The 22,777-nt window shown below is 40.3% G+C and overlaps 2 protein-coding genes across 2 annotated transcripts; both read right to left on the bottom strand.

The window, feature by feature from the left end:
- Window positions 1–1,437, bottom strand: LOC113160159 (chondroitin proteoglycan-2-like). The gene is made up of 5 exons (XM_026357239.1): window positions 1,387–1,437; window positions 1,263–1,280; window positions 1,013–1,046; window positions 599–625; window positions 1–488 (listed from the first exon to the last, which is right to left on the bottom strand). Exons 3-5 carry the CDS (start codon window positions 1,035–1,037, stop codon window positions 127–129), a joined length of 414 nt encoding a protein of 137 aa, XP_026213024.1. The 5' UTR covers window positions 1,038–1,046; window positions 1,263–1,280; window positions 1,387–1,437; the 3' UTR covers window positions 1–126.
- A 2,784-nt stretch (window positions 1,438–4,221) lies between these two features.
- Window positions 4,222–5,719, bottom strand: LOC113160152 (chitin-binding domain protein cbd-1-like). Its single transcript, XM_026357228.1, has 5 exons — window positions 5,630–5,719; window positions 5,506–5,523; window positions 5,256–5,289; window positions 4,842–4,868; window positions 4,222–4,730 (listed from the first exon to the last, which is right to left on the bottom strand). The coding sequence occupies exons 3-5, from the start codon at window positions 5,278–5,280 to the stop codon at window positions 4,348–4,350; spliced, it is 435 nt and encodes a 144-aa protein (XP_026213013.1). The 5' UTR covers window positions 5,281–5,289; window positions 5,506–5,523; window positions 5,630–5,719; the 3' UTR covers window positions 4,222–4,347.
- Between the last annotated feature and the right edge of the window lie 17,058 nt (window positions 5,720–22,777).

Here is a 22,777-nt window from a genome sequence, read left to right as displayed (position 1 = left end):
TTGATTTGACAAATGGTGAAGCAGAGCCATTGCTAACTTTTCTTTTTTTTTTGTAACATAACCATAAAGAATCATGAGAAGTAAGAAATGCCTATGAGGGCTTGGAAAATGGTAATGTGCAACCCTTTAGGGTTGCTGACAGCAGTTGCAGCTCGGTTTGTAGATCAAACCTTTTTGGCAGTCTTGGAGGACGGTCCTGCCGTTGCTACACATGTAAAAACTATTGAGGTTATTTGTGTTGACGTAATTGCCATCCGCCTTTCCAATGCAGAAAGTTCCCGTGGCACTGGGCCAGTCACAGACCCTGGAGATTGCGCTGAAGACCAGAGATGCTGGGCAGCTCAGGATGAAGGTGTTCCCATTGGAACACTGGTAGAAACGCTGTGGGTCAGGTGGGTAGGCGTAAAGCCCATCGCTCCTTCCGCTACAGAAATTTACACTGGATGCACCAGATTTGTCACCAGATTTGTTTGCCTCGTCAGAAGACACTGAAACATGGAAATGTTTGTTTTTCAGTGGGTTTATTTAACGTTTGTCTAAATAGTTTCTTCTTGTAATAATGTTAATTGTGACAAAGTAATGCATGTTATAAAGTTACCCAGGCTGGCGATGATCAAACAGAGACCTTCAAAGAGAAAGACTTGGTCAGTGTTGGCTTGAAAAGACATGACAATGAACAATAAGAAATGACATGCTGGAGTAAAATGGAATATTCATTTTACATGTTAATTGTACATGTTAGAAATTAAGCAACAGCATTGTTTCTATGCACAGAAATGTCCCCAGCATTCTTGTCAAACTCTAGACCTGTCCGTGTTAGTTAATTACTTCTTTTTAAGCAAGGCACTGTTTGCCCAGAATCCCTTTCTACTATCTGTAGTGTGACAGAGGGAGCATTGTGCTCATTGCCACAGGTTGAACAAACTTAAATGGATCCCATTAAAGGGGAATAGGAGATTTTGGAGTTTAGTGAACCCCTTAATGAAGCATGTACTTGATCAGTTTTTCTTACCTGCAGTCAGAATCAGCCTGCACATGTTGTTACTCTGTGGATAAAAGCGAAAACGTGCATTTCACACACTATGAACACCCAAAGGACAGTCTGACCGTTGTCAGGATTAAAATAATGAATTGAACAGACCGAGATCACAGGTCAATATGCTTGTGTAACAATCATCATAACATTCAAGGTCACAATAATCATGTCAATACATGGGATACAAAGCAATTAAAAAAGAGAAAAAGAAAAGCTTTGGCAGTACCTGTTGGTTCAGTGTCTCCTAAAACATATGATGAAAACGCGTTAGAGAGTTGGAGCAGGTACAGCAGTACACACAGAAGCAACTCTTACTGTGATGGTGCGATTTAGAAATAAAAGATACTTACAAAGATAAAGGTGAAAGAAGCAGATGCTGTCTGTCAGCTGTGACTGGTGAATAAGTGACAGATGTCTGTCTGTTATATAGGGGCAGCTCAAAGGGTGTAGCAGTGGGTGGGGATCATTTTGGAATGTCCACAGCAATTAAGCGCTACCAGGAACAAGGAAGTGACCTTATTCCAGGCCCCCTTTGGCTTGAAATCAAATTTTATTCAGAGAATTGATACGGGCATGATGTGAAATTCTTTCACTTTCACAGGGTGTTGTTAATAGGTCAGTTTCCACCCGAGTGTTTTCATGAAAACTTTCTGTTTAAAGTATGGCAGTGTAAACATCCTAAGTGAAAAGTAAATGGACCAAAACCATGAAGAGATTGTATGGCTCCTCAAATGAAAACATGAAAGAAACATTTATCGCTGCAATGCCCATCATTTTCTGGGTCAGGATATTGTATCTGATGTGAACAGGGAGAGACAGCTTGGAGTCTGATCCAAAAAGAAATGAAACGGCGTATCATAAAGTTAGTTTAGGGCCGCACGGGGGTGTGGTGGTTAGCACTGTGGCCTCGGGTTTGAAGCCACGGGTCGGCCGGGTGCCTTTCTGTGTGGAATCGGCACGTTGTCCGCGTGGATTTTCTCCGGGTATTCTGGCTTCCTCCCGCCTCCAAAGACATGCGTGTTGGGATTAATTGGTGACTCTAAATTGAAATTGCCCATAGGTGTGAAAGCGAGTGTGAATATTTGCATGTCTGCCTTGAGATGGTGAGGCGACCTGTCCGGTGTGTACCCCACCTCTCGCCCAATGACAGCTGGGATGGGCTCCAGCATTCCTGCGACCCTTCGGAGGAGAAGCGGTTGGGTTGATGGATGGATGGATGGATGGATGGATAAAGTTGCTTTGTAAGTGTCACACCGCCAGCAGCAGAGAACTTTCCAGACATGTACAAAACTCTTGAGGATCAGATGTTGTTGAGGTGGCTCCTATGAAAGTCAGTGGATTGAGGCTCAGTTGCATCTTTGGTCTTCAAGTACATTGAAAATGTTTGGTGAGTCCCTGCAGGTCAATTCTTATTGAAACATGTATGTTTGCAGTTCGTGCCTCTGCTTATAGAGAGCCGGGGGAGGTTTCCGGATTAAACTGTGTGACCTACTTGTTAATCACTAGGTTAATTTTCACCTGGTAGAAATCTGGTTTATTTTGACACTTGTTCTTGGCAGACAATTATTCACTTATCTGGAAAACTGCCAGCTACACGACGGCTGCTTTCAGATGAAAGTTTTACGGAGACATTTGCATCTGTTGCCATTGGAAGGGATTTTGCTGTTGTACGGTAACTATATAACATAAAGTATCGTTAATTGTCCCCAAGGGGAAATTTGGTGTAGGCTCTCTGTTTCAACACCAGAATGTTTTCCATATGGATAATGAATGTTTTTGACGGAATTAGCCGAACAGTCCAAAGAACAATGGCTCATCTGCTCAGCAACTGAGATCTTGTGCTGTTTCATTGAACCACTATTAGACGTTGTGCTAACAGTAGATGGAAATATCAGCCAGTTGGTATGTGCACTCCTTCGGGGGTAGAATAAAATGTTCATTAGTCCGACATTATGGGTTAAAGAACAGGCCAGAGTAGGTGATTAGCAGGGTTATTGTTGGTTTGTCATTAGAAAAGAGAGAAATACTGACTTTATTAAAATGATGAAGACATCCGCTTGAACTGGGTGTAACAAATATCTACAAAAGTCAACAGTGATACATACTACTCAGGTATTTGTCACGCTTATGTCTCGCGCGTAGCAGGATGCCCCAGAAAAGGAATACCTCTTCCTCATATTTCACAGGTATGCAGAAAATGACCAGCAGAATCTGTTGGTTCTTTGAACTGTCAGATTAAACTTCTTTGTTGGTGTGTGGACACTTCTTTTTACTTGTTCATCCACATACACGTGTTGAGAATTTCGATGATTTCGGACACAGCTTTGCTGTGGTAGAATTCAGGCCATTTCCTTTTCTTTTTCCTTGTTCATCGGGGCACTATTTGTGTAACCACACCTTATGATTGGATCATCATCATTTGTGGGACAGGGTTCTATTCTATCAGATGTCAACAGAGAGATTCAGGTCAGATCCAAAAAGACATTACTGAAAGCTGAATCATAAAGTTACTTAATAAATCCTGTCCAGTCAGCAGCACAAATCTTTCCAGACATGTACAGAAAATCCCCGAATCAGATATTATTAAATTGGGTCTTATAGAAATCACTGGATTGAGGCTCATGGCAGCTTTGGTCTTTAGGTACATGGAAAATGTTTAGTGAGTCCCTAAAGGTCATTTATAGCAGAATATACAAAACCAAACTGAACAAAATGGGAAACGTGGTCATTTTGAATTTGTCATTTTATTCAGATGAATTTTTTCATGCATGTATACAAATGAGCAGAGATTGAGGTTAGATTTAACATACGTAAGCACTTACTGCAACATGCAATAGGTGCATCATAATGTGGAGGAAATACAGTGATGCAATGGCTACGTATGAAGCAACTAGAGAACAGATCAAAACCATTTAATAGGTTCACTACCAATGACAATGTTTATGCAGCAACCCTATTATTAAGTAAGGCAAGGCAGGTCGAATCATGGCTGAGAACAGAACGAAGACATGTTCAGTACGTTTCCATCATTCAGATACAGCTAGAATTGGCACACGCTAAGAAAGCATCAATTCGACAAAACACACCATACAAGTTGTTTGTGTGATCATTTGATCTTGCCAAAAGAGAAATTACGGAAATTAATCTCATCGAGTCAGTATTGACACGTGAATGGGGTTTGCAAATTGATTTGACAAATGGTGAAGCAGAGCCATTGCTAACTTTTCTTTTTTTTTTGTAACATAACCATAAAGAATCATGAGAAGTAAGAAATGCCTATGAGGGCTTGGAAAATGGTAATGTGCAACCCTTTAGGGTTGCTGACAGCAGTTGCAGCTCGGTTTGTAGATCAAACCTTTTTGGCAGTCTTGGACGACGGTCCTGCCGTTGCTACACATGTAAAAACTATTGAGGTTATTTGTGTTGACGTAATTGCCATCCGCCTTTCCAATGCAGAAAGTTCCCGTGGCACTGGGCCAGTCACAGACCCTGGAGATTGCGCTGAAGACCAGAGATGCTGGGCAGCTCAGGATGAAGGTGTTCCCATTGGAACACTGGTAGAAACGCTGTGGGTCAGGTGGGTAGGCGTAAAGCCCATCGCTCCTTCCGCTACAGAAATTTACACTGGATGCACCAGATTGGTAACCAGATGCACCAGATTGGTAACCAGGTTTGTTTTCCTGGTCACAAGAAACTGAAACATGGAAAATGTTTGTTTTTCAGTGGGTTTATTTAACGTTTGTCTAAATAGTTTCTTCTTGTAATAATGTTAATTGTGACAAAGTAATGCATGTTATAAAGTTACCCAGGCTGGCGATGATCAAACAGAGACCTTCAAAGAGAAAGACTTGGTCAGTGTTGGCTTGAAAAGACATGACAATGAACACTAAGAAATTACATGCTGGAATTAAATGGAATATTCATTTTACATGTTAATTGTACATGTTAGAAGTTAAGCAACAGCATTGTTTCTATGCACAGAAATGTCCCCAGCATTCTTGTCAAACTCTAGACCTGTCCGTGTTAGTTAATTACTTCTTTTTAAGCAAGGCACTGTTTGCCCAGAATCCCTTTCTACTATCTGTAGTGTGACAGAGGGAGCATTGTGCTCATTGCCACAGGTTGAACAAACTTAAATGGATCCCATTAAAGGGGAATAGGAGATTTTGGAGTTTAGTGAACCCCTTAATGAAGCATGTACTTGATCAGTTTTTCTTACCTGCAGTCAGAATCAGCCTGCACATGTTGTTACTCTGTGGATAAAAGCGAAAACGTGCATTTCACACACTATGAACACCCAAAGGACAGTCTGACCGTTGTCAGGATTAAAATAATGAATTGAACAGACCGAGATCACAGGTCAATATGCTTGTGTAACAATCATCATAACATTCAAGGTCACAATAATCATGTCAATACATGGGATACAAAGCAATTAAAAAAGAGAAAAAGAAAAGCTTTGGCAGTACCTGTTGGTTCAGTGTCTCCTAAAACATATGATGAAAACGCGTTAGAGAGTTGGAGCAGGTACAGCAGTACACACAGAAGCAACTCTTACTGTGATGGTGCGATTCAGAAATAAAAGATACTTACAAAGATAAAGGTGAAAGAAGCAGATGCTGTCTGTCAGCTGTGACTGGTGAATGAGTGACAGATGTCTGTCTGTTATATAGGTGCAGCTCAAAGGGTGTAGCAGTGGGTGGGGATCATTTTGGAATGTCCACAGCAATTAAGCGCTACCAGAAACAAGGAAGTGACCTTATTCCAGGCCCCCTTTGGCTTGAAATCAAATTTTATTCAGAGAATTGATACGTCATGATGTGAAATTCTTTCACTTTCACAGGGTGTTGTTAATAGGTCAGTTTCCACCCGAGTGTTTTCATGAAAACTTTCTGTTTAAAGTATGGCAGTGTAAACATCCTAAATGAAAAGTAAATGGACCAAAACCAGGAAGAGATTGTATGGCTCCTCAAATGAAAACATGAAAGAAACATTTATCGCTGCAATGCCCATCATTTTCTGGGTCAGGATATTGTATCTGATGTGAACAGGGAGAGACAGCTTGGAGTCTGATCCAAAAAGAAATGAAACGGCGTATCATAAAGTTAGTTTAGGGCCGCACGGGGGTGTGGTGGTTAGCACTGTGGCCTCGGGTTTGAAGCCACGGGTCGGCCGGGTGCCTTTCTGTGTGGAATTTGCACGTTGTCCGCGTGGATTTTCTCCGGGTATTCTGGCTTCCTCCCGCCTCCAAAGACATGCGTGTTGGGATTAATTGGTGACTCTATATGGAAATTGCCCATAGGTGTGAAAGCGAGTGTGAATATTTGCATGTCTGCCTTGAGATGGTGAGGCGACCTGTCCGGTGTGTACCCCACCTCTCGCCCAATGACAGCTGGGATGGGCTCCAGCATTCCTGCGACCCTTCGGAGGAGAAGCGGTTGGGTTGATGGATGGATGGATGGATGGATGGATAAAGTTGCTTTGTAAGTGTCACACCGCCAGCAGCAGAGAACTTTCCAGACATGTACAAAACTCTTGAGGATCAGATGTTGTTGAGGTGGCTCCTATGAAAGTCAGTGGATTGAGGCTCAGTTGCATCTTTGGTCTTCAAGTACATTGAAAATGTTTGGTGAGTCCCTGCAGGTCAATTCTTATTGAAACATGTATGTTTGCAGTTCGTGCCTCTGCTTATAGAGAGCCGGGGGAGGTTTCCGGATTAAACTGTGTGACCTACTTGTTAATCACTAGGTTAATTTTCACCTGGTAGAAATCTGGTTTATTTTGACACTTGTTCTTGGCAGACAATTATTCACTTATCTGGAAAACTGCCAGCTACACGACGGCTGCTTTCAGATGAAAGTTTTACGGAGACATTTGCATCTGTTGCCATTGGAAGGGATTTTGCTGTTGTACGGTAACTATATAACATAAAGTATCGTTAATTGTCCCCAAGGGGAAATTTGGTGTAGGCTCTCTGTTTCAACACCAGAATGTTTTCCATATGGATAATGAATGTTTTTGACGGAATTAGCCGAAAAGTACAAAGAACAATGGCTCATCTGCTCAGCAACTGAGATCTTGTGCTGTTTCATTGAACCACTATTAGACGTTGTGCTAACAGTAGATGGAAATATCAGCCAGTTGGTATGTGCACTCCTTCGGGGGTAGAATAAAATGTTCATTAGTCCGACATTATGGGTTAAAGAACAGGCCAGAGTAGGTGATTAGCAGGGTTATTGTTGGTTTGTCATTAGAAAAGAGAGAAATACTGACTTTATTAAAATGATGAAGACATCCGCTTGAACTGGGTGTAACAAATATCTACAAAAGTCAACAGTGATACATACTACTCAGGTATTTGTCACGCTTATGTCTCGCGCGTAGCAGGATGCCCCAGAAAAGGAATACCTCTTCCTCATATTTCACAGGTATGCAGAAAATGACCAGCAGGAATCTGTTGGTTCTTTGAACTGTCAGATTAAACTTCTTTGTTGGTGTGTGGACACTTCTTTTTACTTGTTCATCCACATACACGTGTTGAGAATTTCGATGATTTTGGACACAGCTTTGCTGTGGTAGAATTCAGGCCATTTCCTTTTCTTTTTCCTTTTTCATCGGGGCACTATTTGTGTAACCACACCTTATGATTGGATCATCATCATTTGTGGGACAGGGTTCTATTCTATCAGATGTCAACAGAGAGATTCAGGTCAGGTGCTTTAATTAATCAAGTTCCTTGATCTTGAAGGAATTCTCTTTTGGCAAGATTGATCCAACAATTGACTGCATGTGAACTATTACTATATATATAAATTCAGATAATATTAATTCTCTTGAGGAAATTCTTTTGAAACTGGGGTGGTCACCTAAAAATAGTCACTTACATGAAGGTGGGTGTTTTTCAAGAATGTTGTTAAACTTTTGAATTTTTGTCAGCTACAGTATGCATGCAGTGTGGGGTTAGAGACGGTAGCAGTGAGAAAGAGACAAGAGGCTGAGATGGAGGTAGTAGAGATGAAGATGTTGAGGTTCTCCTTAGGAGTGACCAGGTTAGACAGAATAAGGAACGACCACGTCACAGGGACGGCTCATGTTGCCTGCGTTAACGACAAAGTCAGAGAGGCCAGACTGAGATGGTTCGGACATGTGCAGAGGAGGGATAGTGAATATATAGGTAGAAGGATGTTGGAGATGGAGCTGCCAGGCAGGAGGACAAGAGGACGACCAAGGAGGAGATATATGGATGTTATAACAGAGGACATGAGGTTGGCTGGTGTTAGGGTAGAAGATGCCTACGATAGAGGTGGAAAAGGGTGATTCGCGGTGGCGCCCACTGTTGGGAAAAGAGAAGAAGACAGTATAGGGGATACTTAACGCCTTTGTCCAAAGCAACTTACAAGTAGGGTACAAGGGTAAGCATGAGGAGGTCTTGCCTAAGGACCCCTCCTGGTGGTAGGCCACAGCTGGGATTAGAAGCCCAGTCTACCATAGGAGGCAGTAATGTTACCACTACACTAACCAGCTGCTCTGTTAAGGGGATACCAGACTTGACAGAGCTATGACTCTTTGTCAGCCATGGCTCTTTGTGAGGAATAATATGTGGTTCTTGCTTTACAGAGGGCTTTTTGAAAATGATATTATTAAACAGTCTTTCCAGGCTAGGAAAGATTCATCTAAATTAATGGAACACCACCTCCTTTCCAGCCTACGTGATATCTGTTTTAAGCTATGGATTTATGAATTGTACAATGGAGCTAGCTTCCTCTGATTCACCTACCTTCCTTTTCAGAGGGGGAGCAGTATTGAGTATTATTTAGAGTGATGCTGCAGTATCAATAAGATAGATTCCATCTTTTCCATCTGACCATGTGTCTCTGCTTCTAATCCCTGCATACGCCCCCCTTAGGACAACTGCTCTTACAATTTCAAAAATTGTAAAAACATGGCCTGATGATGCCACTCAGCAGCTGCAGGACTGTTTTGAGAGGACCAACTGGGACATCTTTGAAGATCCAGACCTGGAAGTGTTCACAGATAGTGTGCTATGTTACATTAAGAACTGCATAGACACTGTTACAGTGGACAAGCACATCAGGGTGTACCCTAACAGGAAGCCCTGGATGAACCGGGAGGTCCAGCAGCTACTGAGGGAGAGGAACACTGCCTTCAGGTCTGGCGACAGAGCTCTCTACAGCTCGACACGAGCCAACCTGAAGAGAGGCATCAGGAAGGCTAAACTGGATTACAAGAGGAAAATTGAAGGCTGCCTGGACAGCAACAACAGCAGGGAGGTGTGGCAGGGAGTCCAGCATCTGACCAACTACAGGACGACCCTCTGTGTCGCCGAAGGCGACTCCTCGTTGGCGGAGGAGCTGAACCTTTTCTTCACTCGCTTCGAGATAGAGCAACCAGACGCACCCACACAACCACATCCTGCAGCCCACAGTAGCCTCAGCCTCACAGTGAAGGAGCACGAGGTGAGGGGAGTACTGAGGTCCGTCAACTCGAGGAAGGCTGCTGGTCCGGATGGTGTCTCTGGACGAGTACTGAAGGACTGTGCGGACCAGCTGGCTGGAGTGTTCACCAGGATTTTCAACCTGTCCCTGGCCCGGTCTACTGTCCCACCGTGCCTGAAGTCCTCCACCATAGTCCCCCTGCCCAAGAAAACGCACATCACCAGCCTCATTGACTACCGGCCAGTTGCACTCACCCCAGTGGTGATGAAGTGCTTCGAAAAACTGGTAAGGGGTCACATCACTTCACTACTCCCACCTTCCTTCGACCCACACCAGTTTGCGTACAGGGCGAACAGATCCACAGAGGATGCCGTAGCCACTGCCCTCCACACGGCACTGTCCCACCTGGAGCAGCAGGGGAGCTATGTGCGGATGCTCTTTGTGGATTATAGCTCTGCATTTAACACAATTCTTCCCCACAAACTAGTTAACAAACTGTTGGACCTAGGACTCCCACACTCCACCTGCTCTTGGATCAAGAGCTTCCTCTCTGATCGCAGTCAGAGGGTGAGAGTGGGCTCACACACCTCCAAGGTCCTTAGTCTCAGCACTGGCTCCCCACAGGGCTGTGTGCTGAGCCCCCTGCTCTACACTCTTTACACTTATGACTGTACACCGGCTCACCACAGCAACACTATCGTCAAGTTCGCAGATGATACCACAGTGGTGGGACTCATCTCAGGGGGAGATGAGTCTTCCTACAGAGACGAGGTGGAACAGCTGACATTGTGGTGCAGGGGGAACAATCTGCTCCTTAACACCTCCAAGACAAAAGAGGTTGTCATTGACTTCCGGAGGACGAAAACTGAGGTCCCTCCACTGTACATTGGTGGGGACTGTGTTAAGAGGGTGTCAGACTTCCGCTTCTTGGGGGTCCACATAAAGGAGGTTTTAACCTGGGCAGTACACACCTCTGAGCTGATAAAAAAGGCCCAGCAGAGACTGCACTTCCTAAGGGTACTTAGGAAGAACAACATCTCCCAAAGACTGCTGGTGTCCTTTTATCGATGCTCTATTGAGAGCATCCTCACATACTGTGTGTCTGTGTGGTTCAGCAGATCCACAGTGGCTCAGAGGAAAGCTCTCCAGAGAGTGATCAAAACAGCACAGAGGATCACCGGTTCCCCTCTCCTCCCTCTAGAAGAACTTCACAGTTCCCGCTGCCTCAAAAAAGCTCAAACCATTCTCAGGGACATTACACACCCTGGACACTCTCTCTTTGAACTGTTGCCATTAGGGAGAAGGTTCAGGTCCATCAAAACTAGAACTGACAGATTAAAAAAAAGCTTTTATCCCATAGCAATAACTACATTAGACGCTGTAAAGAACGGACTATAGAAACTAGTACTGTAATTGTGACAGTATGCTCACTTGTGGGAGTAAGAGCTGGTCCGGAGCACAATGTGATGTGATCTTCTTTAATTACTTGAAGGGTTGTTTGTGTCTTATTTTGTCTTTTGACTGTCTCTGATTATTTATTCTGTTTTTTGTTTTTTTTATTCCTTTTCATTCTATATATATAAGGCACAGACTGGTTGGCACCTTAATCTCATTGTACGATGTTGCAATGACAATAAAGTTTATCTTTATCTTTATCTTTTATTTCAGAGCCATGTAGCAATACAGAGGTGGGCAGAACTCCAGTACAAGTCGATTATCTTGTTGATAACAATGCAGCCTCACTATAATATTGTTGTCCTTCTGATCAAGAAGGCAGTGAATCAGAGGAGACTGGCGAGAAATCTGTAGCTTTTTTCTGAAGGACTCATAGTTCCATTTTTTCCCAGCAGAACACTACTTATGGTTCTTATGGTTCTGGCCTTGGAGCTACTTGTTTGTAGTAGTAATGATAATCCAGTTTTGAAATTATAGCCTATACACATTTATATGAAACCTGTTTTTGCCTTTTAAAGCTACAGTTGAGATTTTATCATTAAAGAATGTTTTTTTTTATTTTTTATTTCTCACATACTTTATTACAAACAGGAGTGACATGACATCATATAATTATATGTTGGTGAATGGCACATTCTTCCTGCTGTCTCTGTCATTTCCTTTCTTTCTGTTCTTGACCTAAAAATAAGAATGTTTGGCATGTCTGTGACCTAACAGGAAAAAGCAGAAAAAAGGTGCAGCATGCGATGAAATTAAATTCACACTAACTTATGTAGGACAAACCTTTCATGTGCTATGATTAATGAAATTCTTATTATAATTACATTTAATGAATTCATCTGATGCTCGTCCTGCAAGTTCAACTTGTTTTTAGGGTTATGAAGAACAGGAATAATTGCTTTAGCCAACTTGTCATTTTCACACGCATTAACTGACAAGACATGAATTACTGTTTGTCCTCGATAGTCGAACAAATGTACAGCTATGTCAAATAAAACAGCTTTGCTATTGATTTTAAAGACGTGTTCTAATTAAAGTTTTAAAGAGGTAGTTTGGCTATAAACAAGTAAAATAACTAAAAAAGAGTGAACTAGATATACTGTGTGAGTGTGGGGAAGATTTCATTTTGTTGTGTGGCAATACAAAAAGTTTAAATGAGCAGCCTGTGGGAGGTTTTCAAGTGTTATAAAGAAAATCTGAAATACTTTTATTTCTCATGAACCCATGGAGTCCACTCAGGCATAGCCAGAAAAAGCTGTCACCCTGCAGACTCAGCATTTGCAGAGATAGAATTAATGGTAAAATACAAGTCAGCCAGGTTGCCCCCAAAACAGCATAATGACAGAGTTCTCCCTCCCTCAGAAATAATCACATTTCCCAATACAGATACATACACAGATTGATTTGTAAAGATCGACTGATCTGAGCTAATATGGACGTTATGATTGAAGGTAAAACGCATTTGAGCAGTTTAGTATGGATGGGGTCTAAGAGACATGTTGATAGTTTAGATGAATTATTAAATATTGAAATGAACTCAGCTTCTTCCCCATAGATCCTTCTAAGTACAAGAGAGGTCACAGATGAATCTATTGATGCTGTATATACAAGACTATCAATGCTGTTTGCAGAGAGGATCTAATCAAAATGATCTGAATATGATTTTATTTGTAAAGAAATTGATGAAGTCATTGCTGCTAAAAGTTAAGGGGATACTAGACTTGACAGAGCTATGACTCTTTGTTAGCCATGGCTCTTTGTGAGGAATAATATGTGGTTCTAGCTTTACAAAGGGCTTTTTGAAAATGATATTATTAAACAGTCTTTCCAGGCTAGGCAAGATTCATCTAAATTAGTAGACGCCACCTCGTTTCAGCTTACGTGATGTCTGTTTTAAGCTATGGATTTGTGAATTGTACCATGGCGCTAACTTCCTCTGATTCACCTACCTTCCTTTTCAGAGGGGGAGCAGTATTGAGTATTATTTAGAGTGATGCTGCAGTATCAACAAGATAGATTCCATCTTTTATTTCAGAGCCATGTAGCAATACAGAGGTGGGCAGAACTCCAGTACAAGTCGATTATCTTGTTGATAACAATGCAGCCTCACTATAATATTGTTGCCCTTCTGATCAAGAAGGCAGTGAATCAAAGGAGACTGGCGAGAAATCTGTAGCTTTATTTTAAAGGACTCATAGTTTCATATTTTTTCAGCAGAACACTACTTATGTTCCTCATGGTTCTGACCTCTGAGCTACTTGTTTGTAGTAGTAATGATAACCCAGTTTTGAAATTATAGACTATAAACATTTATATGAAACCAGTTGTTGCCTTTTAAAGCTACAGTCTAGATTTTATCATTAAAGAATGTTTTTTTTTATTTCTCACATACATTATTACAAACAGGAGTGACATATTAGGACAGTACAGTGTATGGTGACGTCATACAATTATATGTTGGTGAATGGCACATTCTGCCTGCTGTCTCTGTCATTTCTTTCTTTCTGATCTTGACCTAAAAATAAGAATGTTTGGCATGTCTGTGACTTAACAGCAAAAAGCAGAACAGGTGGTGCAGCATACGATGAAATTAAATTCACACTAACTTATGTAGGACAAACCTTTCATGTGCTATGATTAATGGAATTCCTATTTTAATTACATTTAATGAATTAATCCGATGCTCGTCCTGCAAGTTCAACTTGTTTTTAGGGTTATGAAGAACATGAATAATTGCTTTAGCTAACTTGTTATTTTCACACGCATTTACTGACAAGACATGAATTACTGTTTGTCCTCGATAGTCCAACAAATGTACAGCTAAAATCTGAAATGCTTATATTTCTTATGAATCCATGGAGTCCACTCAGGCATAACCAGAAAAAGCTGTCACCCTGCAGACTCAGCATTCACAGGGATAGAATTCAGGGTTAAATCCAAGTCAGCCAGGTTGCCCCCAAAACAACATAATGACACAGCAATCAAGAAGACCTGCTCATAAGCAATGTTTGGTAATCACTGAACAAAAACTTGTCTACTGTTTTCACTGTTTGGCTGCTGCTTGTAAAATGACATACAGTACTACTATTTATATAATAATAAACCAATTAAACTGCTTAATGTCAGGGAAAAAGCCTTCAGTATTATTTAACCTCATTGCTCATAAGAAGCTAATACACAAAAACAGGTTTGCACATTATTGTTTTTTAACGGGTAGACACAACTGTGTATTTTAATAGGTTGTGCACACAGAACTAAGTTGACTGGTGATAGTTGTTTTACATTTGATTGTAGGAAACTTTTGGCAAAGAAAATGATAAAGAAATCTATATTTAATTCAGGCTTTTTCACTAGACATTACTAAACAAGAAGTCTTTGACATAAGTAGATTACCATTCTCTATAGTATTAATTCACTTCTTGATTAATTTTCCTATTTCTCTGTACAAAGGGGGGGATTATTTTTGGTGAGTTGTAACTGAATCTCTGTCTCACAGTGTTGTATGCCCTCTCCTGGTTATTTAGCCACATTGCAATTATGTGATGTTTAAAAATATATCTTCTGCAGTCTATTGTAGTGGAAATCAGATAACTTACCAGTTACAGTAGTTTTCATGAAAACCACAACAATAGGAAAAGTATTAGATACACTAGACCTCAATGTCAATGTCAATGACATATTTGGATTAGTTTAATTAATCCAAATTAAGTTGACAAGTTTGTGAAGTTATTAGTACCTTTCTCTAGCATTATAAAACACATCAAAATTTTAACATCTATGCTATCATCATCTGCTATCTGGAAGTTGAGTCATGGCAACTGGACTTCCTTCTTGTTAGGTCGAAATATTTCACTACTCATCCAAGTAGCTTGTCAGTCTGAGAATCTATGTCTGCTATTTTTTTGTTTGTACAAATGTGTAAAGTTTTCTGCTTATGGTTTCTTACTATGTGTGAGAGTCATTAAAAGACTCAGTAATTACAATGTGAACAGGTGATTGATGACCCTCCATAATAAAAAGTAAAGCAAGCAAAGGTACAACAAAACAGGCACCAGAAGTAGAAAATGACTAGAGGGCAACAAGGGGAAATGAACAGAACATATGCACAAACTAAATTACAAGTAACCAGTGTAACCAATACAAGCAAGACTCCCAAAACGAACGGGGCTGTTACTCAGACAATCCAGAACCGGTGAGTGTGAATGAAGTGTTTATGGGAACAGACTACAGGTCAACAGTGCTGTGCAGTGAGTGACCATAGAGATGTATACAGTGGCAACAAAAAGTATATGAAAATTTAGGTTTTGGTTTTCTGCATTAATTTGTCATAAAATGTGATCTGATCTTCATCTAAGTCTAGAGTATTAATAAATGCAGTGTGCCTAAAATAATAACTTTTTTAGCCTGTTTTTTCAAGCAGAACTGCTTTAGCAGTGTGTGGCTCTCTTCAAGTTGTTACATAGCATCTCTATTAGGTTGAGGCCACTCCAAAAGGTGGATTTTGTTTTTCTGAAGCCATGCTGTTGTGTGTTTTGTCAATACTGCTGTAAAGGGTCAGTGCGCTCTTTGACAAACTTCAGACATGCAGCAATGTGCTTTTTAGAGCAGCGGCTTCCTTTGTTGTGTCCTGTAAAATTAATGCAGAAAACCATGAGATTCCAAAAGGTTCAAATGCTTTTTTCTGCCACCGTAGTCTTTCATAAACTGTCTCTGCTGTTTCTCATTTTAATAATGCACGTGCAATACTTGAGAGCAGGCCTGAGGCATCCTCTGACTTACATTGAAGCAAGTTGAAAATAGAGATGCTGTAGAACTGTGCAGCAAGCATGGTGTACCTCAGGCAAGAAGCAGCAGAGCTGGTGCAGAGAGAGAGAAAGAGAGAGAAACAGTTATGGAAAAGGTAACTTTTAAATTAAATACTTCTCACAAAAGTAACATTTTGCACCATCTGTATCTAGAATTTGAAATATAAATACGAGAGGGAGAGGAAAAACCAGATCAGTATTATAAACCTGCAGGAAGCGGATGTATGAGAGGTCAGATTGGTAACATGCCTAGACTGCAGAATAACACTCCTCCTTTTACTATTGTTAATTTCCTTACACTGTGTGACACTCTGTTTAATGTCTAGTGACTTTGAGCTTGGAATCGTTTGTCCAAATACCTAAAACTGCTTATTGTTTTGTTATTTATCTTAATTGAGATGAGGGAAACACTGTACAGTAATTATGCTATGTTTCTTATGCTTTATTTAACTCAGCTTAAAAAACTAGCAGAGCTGGAACTTAGACATTGTGGACCTCTAAAGTGAAGGCGTATACTCACTGACCAGTTCATTAGGTAGAATCTAATGCAATCACAAACTGCAGCTTTGCCACAAATTCTACTTTTACAAGGTTATAATTTAAAGTTGAAATGTTAGAAAGGTGATAATTCTACCATATGTTTGTTACTGAGGTCAAAGTAGGTGTTGGAATTGTATTATAGTGCATTACATATATAGGTGTTTCTAATATTTAACCACCCTTTTCAAATAATTGATGGGGCCTTAACATGAGCAACCCCTTAATATAATGCAGTTTCAGTTTCAACTCATGAACTGAGAAATTTAACTTTGTAAAAGTAGAATTAGTGGCAGTGCTGCTGTATTGGATTGCAAGGCTGTACCTGTAAAGTGTTCAGTGAGTGTATAACTGGATGTATAGGCTTTATGGAACAACAGTATCAGCCGTGCACCCTCATTATCTTCTCTCACAAATGATCTTTGGCTGTCTCTTTGTATCATGAATAGAGGACTTACAACCTACAAGCTTCTCATGGAAATATTATTCATTCGTGACAGCTTCCAACGACCACAAGCTAAAATGACAGGCATTCTTTTTGCAAGTGTAGGATCAGCACTGAAAATGAGGATTTGACAACTAATGGTCTTTGTACACATACACACATACACATACATAGTCGGCATGCACTTTGCTGACATCTGGAGGAGGAGCTGACAGGTAAGTGACATACCAACATCATAATCATTGACAATGTATACCTAAATATGTGATCATGAATGTAAGAGAACCATGGCAGACCTCAGTGACTGATCGTTTAAAATATGGCCGGTGCCAGTAATTATCCTCTGGATAGGCTTGAGACATCTCTACAGGTAACTGGAGAAGCAGCTAATCATTTTTTCAGCTAGTACAAAAATGCACTGCCAGCATCTCTCAAACTCAAATACACTAGTTTGTGGTTATGTGTTGGACAATTCCAGCAGTGACGAATGGAGGGATACAGTGAGGTTTGTTAAGAAATAGTATGAAAGGCCATGAGATGCAGTTACAGCATAGACAACACAAGACACACATCAAGTTAATGGAGGTTCAGAGGTATGATGAGGGATTTCAGGGTTTCAAATGAGGGTTGATGAGGGTTTCTCAGGCTCTTTAGGTGAAAATCAATGTGTTCATTTCATCGTTTACTGAAAAAAATTATCATCTTATGAGTGAAATCCCACATTCTTACCAACTTGTGGGACACTGGATAATTTGTTCCATAGATTTCATGGAAATCTTTACACCAATCCCCAAACCTGTAAAAACTATTTGCAACTTGCCATTCACAAAAATTAATAATATATTCTCAGAAATTGCAACCTGAGCTCTGTTACTTACACAACACATTTGTGCTGGCAGTTTAATTGTGTAGAAGTGGCATTTTTAGGAGAGAGAGTTGATTTGTGTACATACATAGCATCAACATTTACAGAATAAAGATGTTCAGATGTATGCATGAAACACAAAATGCAGTGGGCCACTGCGAAATAATAGCAGCAGCATAAGTAGAGGAAATGGTACTATCATCCTTGTGTAGTGACATTTTGAGTTGCTGCCTCCTTAAAATTACTTCCAGCAAATGGATGCAAGGCTGCCGAGTAGATTAGATGTGTTGTGTGTACAAAGTAGAGTGTGTGTGTGTGTGTGTGTGTAATGGTGATGCTCATGAAACATAAAGGGGACAGCTGGAAAAAGAAGAAAGAGGAAAGTGACAGCTCCTGATTGAAAGGCGTCACTGACAGGACATGAATGGATGACTGCTGTCATGTGTCTGTGGGTACAACAGATACAGTATCTCTCCTCTTGTTGTTTGCTGTTCTTCCTTTGCTGTTTGAGGAATCCTGTAACAGTAGGACCTGAGAAGAATGACACAGCAGAGCAAGGACAGACAGTATACAGTGTAGTGTAAACTCTGCAGGAATACATACACCACAATTACCTAATCCCTACAAATAGAATTATTAATTGGCTGCTAAATGAAAACAGTTTAAATAGGATTGATAAAAGGTCAAAGAGTTAATCTAGCTCTAGCGGGGAGTTAGATGAACATGATTAATGGAGGCAGACTTTGCAGCTTACTGTGTGAGGTGACCTGTGAGGGAGCTGTTGGGGAAAGATTTTAACAGTGGTAACAACAGTGGTGAAGGAGGTTGCTTAGAAGTGCAGAGGCAGAAAGGTCTAAACTCCATTAAACTGCATGAGAGGTTATATGGAGTCACATGCACAGTAGGCACAGTATAACTTACTCCTAATGAATGGTTCTTCATTTCCTGTCTGTAACTATTAAACTCTGTGGCCACCTACAACTGAAAAATGTTCGAATGTGTGTGTATTTTGAATGTATGATAGTTCAGCTTAAAATATGATAGTTCTGAAAGGTTGTGTGATTAGTTTGCAGCTGCTCACAGGTTGACATTTCAGAAATGACGCTTATTATTCAGTGCTCATCACAGGGTAAACAAAGGGGTTCCAGCACAGAAGCTGTCTCACGTTAGTGTTTGCTCTCATTTTTTCCGGTGTTTTCCTCTAATAGGCTCATAACAGATACCTACATTCAATTATGAACTGACAGCATGTGACAATCACACTACTGTAGTAGCAGCTATAGTTACAGAATAGACCTGAACTGTCAGGAAATTGTTGCTTGTCCAAATGCCTCAGATGATCAATTAAATACATTATGTGTCACAGCAAAACAACTGTACAGAAAGTAAAGCACAAATATTCAGTTCCAAAAATACCAAACCAAAATAGTACTGAAAAAAATGAATGTCAATGAGCTTAACTAAATTGTATTAGTAAATATAAGAAAATGAGCAGGTCACTTGGCAACTGGTGCAAATAATTTAGGTCTTTTACTTTCTGCAGTTCATAATATTGTGATAAGATTCAGGGACTCTGAAGAAAACTCAACGCCTAAAGACCAGGGGCCAAAACCATGGTTTATTGTGCTTGACCTTCGAGCACACAAGCAGCATGAGAAGCCGTCACATTACCAATGATAACAAATGTAACCATTGTGTGTGGGCTTTGGGATACTTCTCAACACTACTGTCACTTAATAAAGTCTGCTGCTCTGTCCAGAAATGTATCCACAAACTCTGTTACACAAGTGATTTTATTGATCTATTTTCTGACTTTTTAATGAAACAACATATATAATGTTGTATATAATACATTATTTTATTATTGAAGTAACAACATGATATGACTCTCTTTATAAACTTTTTAACAACAGAGAACATCAAGTCTTTGGACATTGATGCACATTACAACAAACGTATAACAGCATTGACACCCACTCTGCCTCTTAGAAGACATGTCTGTTCTGTTCATTATAATTGTGTTAGGCACATTTCCAGTTTCTGAAGCTTTTTTTTTTATGTTAAAATGTGAACGCCAACTATGCATAATGTGCGCAGCATAACTTACTCCGGCCTGCTGTATTCACTGGCGTGTGTACAGACTGTGTTCAAACATACACACAGAGCTGAAGTTAGATTCATGTTAATAGCCAATTTACGATGCAGACAACTGAGTAAAAGAAAGATCCTATCTTTGTTACAGTGCAGGAGTTTTGCAATGAGGGTTTTGATTTGACAGAAATTCAGATCGGCACAACTCTGCAACTATCACTTATCACTGCTCCACCTGGCGGATCATTACAGCATTGTAATGGCTTCTGTGGAGGTGAAATTGGGGGTGTTTCACCATTGCGTCAGTCGAAAATCCAAATAAGCATGGCACATTTTTACATTTTCTGCCATAGAAGACGCAGCAGTTTTAATCTGCTGCATCTGTACATCAATTCAGTGCAGAAACTGGGAAAAGGGAACAAATGGACATCAAACCAATTTCCAAGTGTGCATTGGCTTCATATTTTTCAGGAAGTCAGTGGATTTTTCAACAGTGCAATGTCAGGCCTCATTCTGCATGTGGCTTCATACACACAGAGTACTTTGACTTGACTGCCCTGTCTGCAGCCTAGAGCTGTCTCTTATTGAAAGTGTATAGCTCATCATGAAGAGTAGGATCGAGCAGTGATTTTAGACTACTGAGCAGCTGAAGTCCTCTAACCAGCATACATGGTCAACTAGTCAATTTAACCCACAGTTAGGATCCTCAGTTCCTAAATAATTCAAATTGCTCATATTTAAAAAAGTCACTTTCACAATGAAAACATGTTCTCTGTACTTTGTACTCAAATAAATAAAACGAAATCTGATTGTATTTTTGGGCATTTTTATTCCCAACTTTTCTGTAACTATGCTTTGTAAAACATTAAAAACATAAAGTGATTCATTTCCATTTTAAGATATATGCTATGTTATTACTGTCTTCATTTATTACTCTAGTCAGTTTACCTCTAATAAAATTACCAAAGTGACAGCAGACAGACTTTTGCAAAAATTAGACATCTCTGCTGCATCTATATCTGGAGTAACGTCAAAGATCCAATTTCCACCAAAATACCACTGACTTGCTGTTGTTCTGCTCCCACCTGTGCACCATGTGCTCTAGACTGGACACTGAAATACCACACAGATGGGGAAAATGCCAAACAGCTATGGTGGTTGTAACACTGCCATAAAAATAGAGCCCTCAGGCTGAATGTGAGTGCACTTCCATCTCTGCATGTATAATTTGGAAAAAAGACATTTTTAAACTGGCTTCTTTTTGTTTGCCCTAGGGTGTTACAGCTTGAGTAGTATTTTTAAAAGCATCAGTCTCAGCCTAATGTAAGGCTGTGTCATTGTGATCAAATGACTGGTAATAGTGGTGCTGCCTTCTTCCACATCACTATATTTCTTTCTGCATTCTCCAGCCCACTTCCCTGCATTCACTGTCAGTCAGACGAGGCAACAGTCATTTAACCATGAAGGAAAACTAATAACCCAGATAATCCTGTGAAAAAAAAAACCAAAACAACAGATTTTGTTTTTCTCTTCTTGTTTGGGAGTGATGTCCTGCTTTCCCTGGTGTATTCTTTGTTCTGCTGTTTGCCGTCGTGTTTATCAGAATGCATTGTGGGACGGGTGACAGGAAGACAAAGATAAATGGGATGTTTTGATTGCTGTTTGTGGTGCTAATGTGTTTTAGTCACTCAAATCGTCTCTGTGGAAATGGAGTTAATGAGCACTCTTGTGTTTAGGAGGTGGATTAAACTTATTATGTTCTGTCGGGATGAATAATATGCGTTTGTTCGTGGCTGCAGTGCTCTTAGACCATATCCCCCTCACTCCCAGGACAGCAGCAAGCACTAGCACACTTCTCATGGCTTTGCCATTGATGAGAGGGTGAGTGGTGCCTATACTTTCATGCAAAGACACACCCACATCCACACGAGTTAAATAGCAACAGCAGAAAGCCTGCATTAAGTTTGGAGCACCAATAATAATGTTCGCCATCTGGATGAGTGGAACATGAAATGAGTCACAGTCGCTGAGAATAGCAGTGAAAAATAACAGGTCATTTGCGGTGCTCATGCCACATTTCTTGCTGTTGGTTGCCTTGTTAGTTTTAAACCAGGGTCCATTATCCCACGGCCAACGCGTCATTATACTCTTTAGATCTGAGAGCTCAGAGGTTTCACAAATTACTTTTGCTTTGATGAGAAGAAATGTTCTTCCTGATCAGAGCACAGAATCACCTCAGCGTGCCGATCATATCTCAGGCCATTAATCTGCTGCGTCTTTGTGTTGAATTTCACCTTTGCTGGCTCTTTGGTTTGCTTTATGAGGTGCTTTTATTATTCACATCTCCCTGTCCTCACTAGTCTAATGAAGCCAAAGTCGATCAATTAACACATTTTTTAAGATGACATGCAGAAGAACTTGGGGAAATTTGGAGAAAAATGATTGATTTGGAGATCTGTCAGCTGTGACAGCAACACGCAGCCCTGAAGAAGCTGTCATACTGCACTGAGAGCCATTGCTCAAGGCTGTCAGTTTTCGCTTTCAGGCCAAAACACAGTCTTGTTGTTATCAAGCTTCCCTGAGCACAAAAAATAAAAAAATAAAATAAAATAAAATATAATAAAAAAATAAAAACAGTTGTATGGTGTTTTGTATTGCTTTCTTTCTGAGGAGAATATAAAACTTGATGAATAATTCCATACTTTGTGTAACAGGAGTTTTTCAGTTTTTTATACTGACCTCTAAAGAAGCTCTCCCCAACTACAAATCAAATAAAACTTTGCATTAGTTACCATTTCATGTCCTACACCTTGTCTGTGGTAAGATTTGTATACTGTATTTTCACATTTGCCTTTGAGTTTTAAAAGAAATTCACTTCACTTTTGACAAAACGTTTTTTCTTTACTCTAAACTGATCGCATGATGCTACACACAGTACAATACTCAGGCCAGGTGGCATGTTTGCTGCAGTGGTTGGCAATGTGGCATCACATGCAGGTTAGATTAACTAGTGACTTTAAATTGTTTTCTGCCTTTATTGTTCATCTCTGTGATATATACTTGTGAGCTTTCCAGGGTGTACCTTGA

Source organism: Anabas testudineus, chromosome 10 (genome assembly GCF_900324465.2).
Source record: "Anabas testudineus chromosome 10, fAnaTes1.2, whole genome shotgun sequence".
Classification (NCBI taxonomy): domain Eukaryota; kingdom Metazoa; phylum Chordata; class Actinopteri; order Anabantiformes; family Anabantidae; genus Anabas; species Anabas testudineus.
This window is presented reverse-complemented; position numbering and strand designations above follow the sequence as displayed.